This window comes from Pocillopora damicornis, chromosome 8 (genome assembly GCF_964200805.1).
Source record: "Pocillopora damicornis chromosome 8, jaPocDami1.2, whole genome shotgun sequence".
In the NCBI taxonomy this organism is placed as follows: Eukaryota; Metazoa; Cnidaria; class Anthozoa; order Scleractinia; family Pocilloporidae; genus Pocillopora; species Pocillopora damicornis.
In genome coordinates, this window is record NC_142677.1 from 9,899,889 (window position 1) to 9,911,486 (window position 11,598).

An 11,598-nucleotide genomic window follows, 5' to 3' on the forward strand; every position below is an offset into this window, starting at 1 on the left:
ACGTCGGGTCTTACAAAATAAATCTTATTTCGCTTTTAACCGAAAAAAAAAATTCTGGTTTCGGCTCGTGAAATTAGTAACGGTACATGACAAAGTAAAGGGAAATTTTTCTTCAACCTGTAGAATTTCTTGGCTTGTCTTGGTAAACAGTTTGTATGACCCATGGATGTTTGTTGTTTGCATACGTCGTAAGTTGTATCGATTTCAGTCGTAATTTGTTTCCTGTCAGCTTTCCGTGTGGCTATCAGTTGTTGGGGTTGCATGTCCACACCTTGTCGCAGACCATTTCACCCAGCTAAGGGTGAAATGCCCTCTGGTAGGATGCCCTCTCTTTGTACTTGTGACGCACAATAACTGTGCATGTCCATGTCTTGTTTCACGTGGAAACTTCAGTTACAGTAGTTCTGGTGAATTTACTTCCCAACGTCACTCTTTATCCCTAAGAAATCTTGTTAGGATTCTTCGTTAAGATTTTTTGAAATTACCATGCGCTGAAGCAAGAACAGCCAAGCTCGCGAAGAAAACCTGAAACAATTTTCTTTTTTGTTTCTTTGCAGTTCTGGAGGTTTGACCTCAAGGAAAGCGAAAAGCACGAAAATCCATCAATCCATCAATCCATCAAATGATAAATGTGGCATATATCAATGAGTGTCATCGATAGCAAACACGGGTTTTTTTCCAACTGACCTTTGCGGTTAATAATAAATCCTTAAAACAAACCTCCTATTAATTTTGTTTATTTTCATTTTTATAATCCCACACTGAAAAATGCAGTTCATCTTCACCCTCACGACATATATACATACGAAAAACAGCTATTGTAGTGAGGGATTTATCGGCAAGTTAAGTTGCTCACAATTGTTCATAGTGCCTGAAAAAAGGTCTGTCAAGATCTCTTCTCCTTCATGGACACAAACAAATTTAAGCCGTTATAATAAGATTAGTTTTGTTAAGGTAATCGGCGCAATGGAGGCGTTAAATGTACAGAAGAGTGATGCAGCAGAGTGGTATAGGAACCAGTGATGGAATTTGCTGATCTAGGAAGAGACCCGACATTCCTCTGGGGCCTTGCTCTTCAACACATCGGGCCTTTTTTAACTGTCTTGGAATTTGTGCATTGAAATACTATAACTTCTTGGTTAAAACTTTTTAATTAAAACACACAGTACGGAGTAAACTTATCTTAGGGTGACCTTCTTGAGCTCTTGAAAATTAATGTAGGCAGACAGCCGAATCTATTTCACAAATAGATTCCTTTTTCACCTTATTCAATCTGTAAGTTAGAGACACAGATGACGTTAAAATGATTTGAGAACTAACAGGAAGCACGGAGGCCATAGGCGAGCGCGTTACTAATTGTTGCTCACACCTTTTCTGATTTATAACTGAGCAGGCAAACGGCAAAATGAAATCAATCTTTTTTCGAATAGACCGGCGAACTAAGCAAAATTTCGATTTGTTTCAGTTTAAGCACTTTTAGATATTTGAGCTGTTTTATTTTCCACCTCTAAACAGCTCCTACTCAGCTTCAGCCTTCTAAACTTTCACCTTCTTAATCGGAAAAAATCTAGCAAAAACTTTCAGACTAGTGCGCCAGTATGGTCAAAACAAGAGGAGTAAATTAGAGGAACGACCAATGAAATAGCGGGTATTATTCAGTTACTGGTCAAATCGCATGGAGAGCGACGGCTCTAAATAAAATGTGACTTAACAGGAAGTAGAAAGCTTCATCAACAAGGTTATGCAAATTCAAGTGTTTCAGCATACTTGAATGAGCAAGTGGGCAATTCTCTGACTTCAGAAATATTTCCTAAATTCATTTTTCTCTGCAGCCTCAGGCAGCCAACTATTGAATAACTCAGCTATTGATTTCAGTAATTACTGATTCCCTCAAAGGAACTCCTCCACGTCCAGTTCAAGCACTGCGCATGGTAAATTCAACTCGAAGTTGCTGACAACCTCTGGGTGTAATACTCCCATGATGCCGATGGGCTTTCCGTTAACGATCACCTGCGCACATCGACCAGGAAAGAAGGTTTCATCTGAAAAATTATCACATGAATAAATTAATGAACGCGCGAACCAGCTTGCGAATAAACAAACATACATCTTTATTTAAGGTAGTTACCCAGGCAATAAGTTAGACATTCAGTCGTTTAAAAAATATTTCATGGATAATTTTGTTTTATCAATTGTAGTTTTAGGGAGTAACACAGATACCTGCATGAGCCTCCAGATAATATCCGTGTGCTGACGTTTTATCCTCTGTGTACGGTACTTCAAGGAGCTGCATGGTGCGGTCCAACAAACCATGAATGACCTGGAGATAGGTAAAATCTTCACTCAAGGCGTAACTAAAAGGGATCTCAAACGAACTTCAGATGGACATTGAGGGAAAGTGCTGGAAATACCGCGAGGCTTGCTTAACGTAGCTTCGCGTGCCTAATCAATCAGCACCTTTCCCTTACAGTGACAGTGACCTTACCTCAAATCCCGGCGTCTTGTTGTAATTCGCGGCACAGAAACGACGGTGATTTCGAGCTCCAACATCTTGAAAAAGAAAAAAAGAGCCATGGAGCATTGGTTATTTTGTCCATACCCACCGAAGACAAAATTTTGAATAGCTTTTTGCTTAATTAAGACTTGCTTGACTAAGACAAGGTATTACTGTAAAAAGTGTGCCTCGCTTCAAATATGTTGCTAGTAACGTTCACTTGTTATCGGAAAGGTTTTAGCTCGAATCCTATTAAAGTCTAACTTTTTTTCAGGCTTCTTTTTATGCTTTATTTAATTGCGTTTTTACTGCGAGGCTTATTTCGTTTTTTGTTTATCAGCCGCAATCAAATAATATTTAATTAAGTAGTGAGTGTATAAGTCGTGCAAAGAACACCAACAAATCGCACTGTACCTTTCTGATCATCGCTGTGTACCACGTCTGAAATTTCAAACAGTTTCATTGGAAGAGGCATCTTCTTGTTACAGCCAATGGTCTTTAGGATGCCAGGAATGAGTGTTGTTCTTGCAACCTGTAAGTAATTGAAATAGTCAGAGTGCTTATTGATGAGTGCGGAAGATTCAAACCAAGCTGCAGCCGATCAGAGAAAAGAAAAATATCACGAGGACTCAAAGATAACTGGTGTAAGACATAAGAGACCGCACGTGATCAGGTCGCTATCTCCACCTATACAAATTCTGCTTCACTGCTAAGTTCTTTAAAACAGGCCACAATAACAAGAACAAACGACAAAGAGGGACAAAACGAAATCACTTCTAAATCTTCCTCCGCTTACACACCGAAGGTTTTTCAATTCACCGATTTAAAGGCGAGATCCTCGCACAAAAAAATATAATCGTAATTTTAAAATACATGTACAAAGAAAATTAAAGATTTTAACTCCATACGAAAAGAAAAAAAAAATAGTAAACCTGGAATTCCAGTGTTTTTGGATTTGCGATGTGAACAGCTTTTGAAGACGACAAAGGCTTCTTGAGTTTCTCCGAAACATCGTCACGGGAACACTGGAAAAAGAAGAGAGAGATCGTTAGGACTTGAGAACAATTACAGCCAAGGATGTACAAACAAAAGCCAATTCTGACAAGAGGTCTTTAACATTGACTTTTCGGGTTGATGTGTCACTTTTCTAATAAGAATTGACAAAAGTATTTACGTAAAGAACACAAGAGCCAAATTGAGTTCTATTAGAATTATTTTCTTTTCTGATGATGATAAACAGAAGCATTGAGCCACGCAAAACACACAAACACAGCAAACAAACATAATGTATTGAAATCGCTGGGAAAAGCTATCCGGGAAAAAATCTCTTACCAGAGCGAAGGTTAAAACTTCTGTAAAGCCCGCTTGAGCTATTTCTTGTCTCAGCAGATCACAGAGTGTGTTCAACTTGAACTGCAAAAGAAGTAACAAAACTTTTGGTGCTGCAGTAGTTAATCACCCCGGGTTCTCTGCTTTGTGATCAAAATGATTGCAACGACTGTGACTGTAACATCCTAACCTACATTATATTTACATGCACAATGATTTAGTAAACAAGAGCTGACAAATGTATACTTGGATTTAAAAAAAGGAAAAAAATTATTTCAGAACAGCTAATTGAGGACACTAATTAACTGACATAAAACTTTAAAAAAAGTGATGGAGAAACTTATATCAATTATACATTGATTACTCTAATCAAAGATCTACAACCTATCAATCTGCAACCTGAAAATGTTATTTCCTTACGCAGGTGTATAATTTTAAGATAGAAAAAGGATTCGTAAACCAAGTAAACTAATTATCAAATTCATTCCAATTTAGAGAGGTCACATGAAGTTTTGCTCATCTTACCTGATTAGCAATAGTATTGGTTGGAGGTATTCTCTTTACAATGTTATTAAATCCATGAGAAATGGCCACATCTTCAATTACATCACACTCATGGATAATATTTGTGAAGGGTCAAGAAAATAACATGAGTAACCAAAGAGCGACAAACCTTGCTTCATTAAGCTGCTTTTAACATCCCAAGGGTTTGACAATGGACTTACACTATTCACCTTTTTTGCTGCATTACATTTGAGATGGCAAATTTAGACTCTAAAAGGCCCAAGTCATGTAATAAGACGAAAGTGAGTTTTTTTAGGTGCTGTAAAATGGCATTTGATTCCAACAGTAATCAGCACTACACGGAAGAACATTCTCCAACAAATGCATCAGAGCTAAGAAGTGGGAAGAAAATGAATCACAAGACATATAGATTTAATCAGTAAGCTTCAAATTGTGCCACAAAACCTGCGCACAAGTGCTTTCTCTTTCAAAAGAACACCTCAGCAAGAGGATTGTGGATGTATATGGAAATGAACAGAAGTACACTGTGATTATGGTACATTACATTTCTTTGAGATAAAAACCACAGAGTTCAAAGCAAGATTAATAAATGCTATGAAAGGATATCTGCTCTAGTTGGAGGAATTTCTACTTTGACGTTTTTCCCACCATCAGTAACCTCACTTTGAAGACACATCCTTGTCAACAATTCTGCAACTCTCTCTGGAGATTCCCTGTGAACAGGCAGAAACAATTTAATCAGATCAATAAATTAATTTTAAGAACTGTGTGTTATCTTGCTACATGTACATAACTGAGTAAAAACAACATCTTACTTAATTCCAATTTTATTGTTAATCTGCTCAACACTGACCACTTCATGGCGATATTTAAGTTCCTAGTGTGAAAAGGAAACAGAGGCAACTTTTAGTACAGATTCAATTAGGTAATTTCACACAAAGGACTGATGAACAGTGCTGCTGTGTGTGTCATCTGACACCTTTGTCAAAGTGTCAGAAAAGATCAACTCAACATGTAGCCCATAGCTTATTCAGGTGATTTTGCTGGCTTTCATTTTTTTTAGTTCTATGGACACGAGAAAAAAGATTTGTGGACAGGTTAGAGTGGTGTAAGCTGGCTATGATGCAGAAGTGAGTTTGATATGTAACATACTGGATAAACAAGGACTGATCCATCTGGCTGCTCAACTTCAACAGATTCCACCCTGGAACAGAAAAGGTTAACATTTAAGGTCTGGTAACAAATTAAATATATCTCATTAATACGGCATTTTGGCCTTTTAAAGTGTCAAATAAACCCAGTGAGTTTCACAGCTACCAAATAAGCTAAGCCTTCTGATATTCCTTAAATGTACCTACAGATTGATTCAACCTACAAGTAATGTAAAAAGTTTGAGTCAAAAGAAGATCAATCGAATTTGACCTTAAGTGAAGCTAAAGTCACTTCTTTGGGGTCAAAATGTTTGTTTTTAAAGGAAATCAAACCAAACTTTGCCCTAGAGACTTTTCTTTACATCAGTGGAATCACCCTGTATTTATTTTCTGCAGATGATCTGCTATATATATAATTCAAAGTTGTTTCAATAGACATCTTTCTTAGACTAGAACTTTAGCAGAAATCTGAAGGACTGATACAGTGTAATATTTGTTATACAAAAGAGTGCTTGTAGGCCAAAATTATCTTATTGTTCTTTAAAAATCACATTTCGATCTAAAAAGTAATTTGGACCTGTTTTGCAATTTGTCTTATAAACTACAATACTCCTTGTACACTTACACAAATGGTTCCTCACAGTAGACACTGAACATTGTCACAAGTGTGTCCAGGACAATTTTAGCCTAATAATGAAGAGAAATGATTCTGTTTTCATACAAACACCAGCCAAGAAAATAAATAAAGGAAAAAAAAACAACATAAAAGTCTCTTGCAGTTTAAGGTTAGGTTTATGGATGTAAACTTGCTACTAAAAGATTGGTTATTGCAGGGAGCCATGAATATTAAATAAACATTCATGGTCACCTGATTTACAGAAATACATTAGTTACATTGATTTCATGTTAAATTTTAACACAGATGTATTCATTCTCATCAGCAATAGCACTATACCTTGTGAAGATCTGTGGCTGTACTTTCTATGAAGACATTTCTTGTGTTGAGTGTTATTTTGGAATGTTCACCTAACATACGAAGCATGTGGTTAAATATTTGGTATTTTAAAAACACTAAGCTTAGAGAATTTTTCCAAATTTTTGCAGAAAGATTTTCATTTACAGCAAGGGCAAAAAGTAACATCATTACATTCATCCCCTTTTTCATTCTTACAGATAGCATGATCATTCTCAAGCTTGTAGAGGGGTCTTGAGTAGTGCCTTATTTCTATGGCCAATCAAGTGTTACCAGATCCACAAGTAGTATACAGCCTCAAGGTTATAACTGAAAACTTAACACGTGTAAAATGAAACAATGATCCCCTTTGATATCCAATCTTTTAGCAATTACTAATATAAAGTATAAACAAAGAGAAAGTGAAATCACTTCCTGGTAGACATGTGGTTTTTGCCTTGGTCATGGTTAATCATAGCTGACATTTAACAAATTTTCCTTCTTACAAATAAATGATGCACCATCAAAATTGGCTACATATCAGCTGTATTACAGTATAAAGAAATTAAATCAATTCAAATCAGTTTTGAAGCTTACCATTGATAATTGGTGGCATTGACAGCACAACACTTTTGGCATCAAATATGATAGGATAAACTGGTTTGTCCCGAATGATTGGCAGGTACTGTTTCAAGTGGCTTTCCCCCTTTAAACAGAATGAACAAAATGATAAATAACCACAAGCAAAAAGAGGAGGCCAAAAAAAATGGTCTTACAGTATAAATAACAGTTAACTTATTGCAAACAGAGAAGTAAAGATAGACTTCCACTCCACAAAAACAATTATTGTTTTTCCTAAAAATTTGGAAGATATCACAATTTTTGCAGATTAAACCCTGGATTTTTCAAGTTTTGTAGTTGTAAAGGTAATACAGATTTAAAAAATTCTTGATGCAGATCAAACCAACAGCTTAACCCCAAAAGACCTAGAGGGAAGGAAAAAATTATTAATTTTGAGAGTATTCAGCTCCTTCCTACCTTATACAAGTCCATCAATTCAACAGCAGTAAATTCTTTGGTCTAAGAGAAAATAAGTTGGACTAAGAGGACATACAGGTATGCTTGCCTTCTAATCAATCAATTTTCAGCCAATGAGAAAAAATGCTTCTCATTTGGCTAAAAAAAATATTCACCTCAAAACTATTAGTAATCTACTGCTGTAGAGCCAGCTTTTCCATTCAAACTATAACTTACATACCATTAGCTTGTTCTTAAATGTAGTAAATCATATTTTTAGTATTGGTTACCTTTAATGAAAAGGTACTGTAGTTTCTTGGTTATTAGGAGCACATTCATCATCAAAGTGCTAAAATACTGAACAAGTTTGCAGAAAAAGTGTACATACATTTACATCATGAGTTTTTTTGATTTACAAGACATCCCAAGATACTACCCAAGACCATAAATAGATTTGAACAAAATAGTTCTGCAGTTTTAAATTTGGTCCATATAAAGATATCTCAATGTAACTTCCCATTAGGCTATATTGTATTCAAAGAGATGTGGTATAAACCAGGGTATAGTTTTTTTTTGTCATACATGTAAATTTAAAATGAAACATATTTTATTGGTTATTTGCATAGAGTTTCTAATTTGAGGAACACAGAAGTCCTGTGGTGTGAGTGTTCCAGTTAAGCTAAAATGCTACCGACAAAATAATCTAAATTATGCAGGGAGCATGTATCCTCAATGGGTTTAAGGCAATCTTAATCTGTGTAATTCACTACTAACACCATCAAAGATATATGCACAGATACAGTCTCATCCAGTGTGTTTCATCAAAACCATTTTAAATCTAACCTAATTGTTAAATGTAAGGAGTCATCCTTATAATGACTGAATGAAATTCATATCACTTTTGTCATGGTACTAAGTCCACATAATCTTTCACAGTGTAGTAAATAAATCTGTATCATGTCTCACCTGGTTAAGAGGTATAAATTTGATATCTTGAGGAGGAAGAGCATCATACAAAAATGGTCCTTGCAGTGTGTCAAAATCATGAGTTCCTATGGCAACAAGACTTCTACGTCGACAAAGATTGTGATGTAGTTTATCTTGAAGGTCAATGAAGCTGTTATAACTTTCCTGGAGTTTAAGAAGTTATAATGAGAACAAGCTTATAGGTGACTCTCTTCATAAACAGGAAATAGATGAAGGATGAAGTATGAAATTGATGTTGCTTATTGATTCTATTAAGCCTGAGTAAAAAACTTAAAAATTAAATAAAAATGACACTACCTGAGTGAAAGTAATATTCCTTATGAGGGCAGCAACACAATGAGGTCTGACAAGAGCTGTCTGTAAAAACAGAGAAACATCCCTTCAACTTTTTGCCATCACATGTTTGAGAAAATGACTCATCAAGAAATAACACTTGCTCAATATAACAAAAAGAGTTTCAAGAACCACACTTAAATTAACAATCACCGGAGCACACTTCTTCAAATTAAATTACACTCCATGTAATTAAAAAATAAAGAAGCCTACTCTTGGTGCAATTCAATATTCTTTAGTATTTTCAAAAACTTAGCAAAATTTCCTTGAAGTCATATGGTAGTCTAAGAAAATTAGACTATTCTCCTAAGAGAGATCTTTTAGGAAAGTTTTTCATTAGAGGGTTCCAACTTTCTAATGAACATTTAACATAATCCACAGATTTTGATGACATCTAAGTAATGTTTGTCCTTTCAGAATGGACCAAAATGGTAGGAAATTTAACTCTTTCAGTGCCAGGACTTGACAATTTCCTCTTTACCAGACAACCTCACATTTTCCAATTAGCTTGCTTTTCACTTCTGTGGTTAAATAATTATCATGAAAGCATCCTCTAATAGGACATCTTTTTTTTAAATTCTCTTTCTGCTTAACAGTGAAAATCAAAGGTAATCTCAAGGAATCATAGGTTTAATGGATTTACTGTTGAGTGAAACAAACCCTTTGTTTGATTACAGACTGTTCTATACACACGTATACAACTATGCTGAATGGTTCCATAATGTTTTACATCATATCATGTATAGACTGTAATTTATAACACTATAACTTGTTATATTGTACAACTTAGTCGATTTGTGATGTTGGAAAATATACACATTATGTGTATTGACTCGCATTAAACTAAAGAATCATTTTCAGCATGGAAAGAAATTAAAACTTGAAACAAGACTCAACATGCCCTATAAGTATATCAAGAAAGGACTGGGAAGAAAATACATACATTTTTGGAGATTTTTAATCTCTGCATAGCACCACTGGGTTTCACAGCTTTGTATCTAGGAGCTTTTATCCTGAAATATAAGGAATGAAGGAAAGCCACTAAATGCAGAAAGGTTTGGTACATATTAATAAAGTGGGCGAGTTTCTAAAGAGACTGTCAGAGGTGCTGCATCAGTAGGAGTATAACAAGATAAGCTGGTTTTATCAATTGAGTGAATTAAGTGAATTGACCTCACAGCAGAAACTAAAGGATTTTTTTAACAAAACAATTGTCACAATTCAATAGGGTAATTTGGTGTTATCAACTGAGTTGAAAATGCAAATTGGCCACTGTAAAGAGTTTAAAAGGCTGAAATTTCAAGCCTTAGCCCTTCGTCAGAGTGATTGTCACAATTCAATTACAGGATTCTCTAATAAACTCACTTTCCAAGAAAAACTTGAATTCCTCTTGAGATTCCTTCCAGACATAGAAGGTCATATCTGTGTAATCAAATTATAATGAAGTTAATGGAGTAATTTAAATCAACATTAAACAAAAAAATTATTGACACACATATTTATTTTGGTACTACAAAGGATGAAGGAAATTAAAAGCATAACAGTTAAAAAATGTTTCTAGATTGAAGCTTTCTACATCTAGCATGATGCCTGTAGTCCAGAAGTTGTTTATAATTAAAATAAAATGTAGTCCACCTGTTGGCTGGGATTTCAATTTTGTAGATGACTCCTTCATCACCTTCCTCAACCTGTGTGGATTACAGAATCACAACTCATGAAAATTATTGGACAAAAAAGAAACAACATCAACAACAACACCAACAACAAAATGAGGTATGTTGTATATGCTGGTAGCAGCTCCTAGTATCCATCTCCTGTCGTGACTGAGTAGTGACAAACGGTTAACATATTTTGGTAACAATTTTTAAAATTCATCTGATTACTTGATTTTTGTTTTAAAGTGTGCGTAATTTCTCATTAAGGTTCCAAGATCAGGTTTTGTTCAGTTTGTTTGTTTGTTAGACAAATTTACTCTATAGAATTTTATCCGTGATTAAATATAGCGTGCACACCAAATTGCCATCCTGTCAATTAGAGGAAGCCCAGATAACTCTAGTTATTCCAAATAGTACTCATAAAAAGGCTGCTTTTCTTTGACAAATGGAGAATACAAGGCACGAATATAATGCAGATGCTACTCACCACTTCATCCAGTTCAAGTCCAAAGTCAAAGCACAGTTCTTCAAACTCTTCATCCGCTGGAACAAATAACTCCTGTTTTATTTCACTTTCCTATGTATTTCACTTCTACTTGTTCGAAAATCTTACCACGTGCATTACACTAGAACCGATAATACTTACTGTACTCCTTTCCAATGGCCTTGAATAACAAGTCTCGCTTAACGTCCACGGTCGGCATGTCTTGAGAATAACCTTTTCACGAAAAGAATTTTAAAGTTACAAAAATCATAAATAAATCCTTAGGGTAATTTCATCAGCCAATCCTTTCTTATACTTGTTCCCAGTCTCTTTAGTCCTCTCTGGAATTTCCTTAGAGCGCGGGCTCAGATAAGACTATAGTTTCCAGTTTCAACAAACCCGCGGCTTTCTTTATGTCTTTACTACTTTTTTCCCGACAAAAGAATCTTTACTTTTGCAAATTTACAGATATTTCGCCCTTTCTTTTAAATATATTATAGATTTTTGCTTTTACTAAAAATGTCACACATTTCATTCAACGCTAACTTGTGGAATGAATCGCACGACTGATCAGTTCTAAGACGGTCTTGATAAAACGCAGACTGCGGACCGTGCAGACTGCCATATTGGATTTGGAAAACTGAGTAAGAGTTGAATAGCGGCAGAAGATG

At 35.3% G+C, this 11,598-nt stretch overlaps 1 protein-coding gene across 1 annotated transcript; it reads right to left on the minus strand.

The window, feature by feature from the left end:
• Positions 1-723: 723 nt before the first annotated feature.
• Positions 724-11,253, minus strand: LOC113676928 (phenylalanine--tRNA ligase beta subunit). The gene is made up of 21 exons (XM_027193668.2): positions 11,090-11,253; positions 10,931-10,986; positions 10,424-10,476; positions 10,154-10,210; positions 9,732-9,801; positions 8,753-8,812; positions 8,435-8,599; positions 7,490-7,531; positions 7,049-7,157; positions 6,455-6,525; positions 6,125-6,186; positions 5,501-5,552; positions 5,164-5,225; positions 4,955-5,061; positions 4,349-4,449; positions 3,827-3,907; positions 3,427-3,519; positions 2,909-3,026; positions 2,486-2,550; positions 2,221-2,320; positions 724-2,042 (listed from the first exon to the last, which is right to left on the minus strand). The coding sequence occupies exons 1-21, from the start codon at positions 11,145-11,147 to the stop codon at positions 1,891-1,893; spliced, it is 1,734 nt and encodes a 577-aa protein (XP_027049469.2). The 5' UTR covers positions 11,148-11,253; the 3' UTR covers positions 724-1,890.
• Positions 11,254-11,598: the final 345 nt, after the last annotated feature.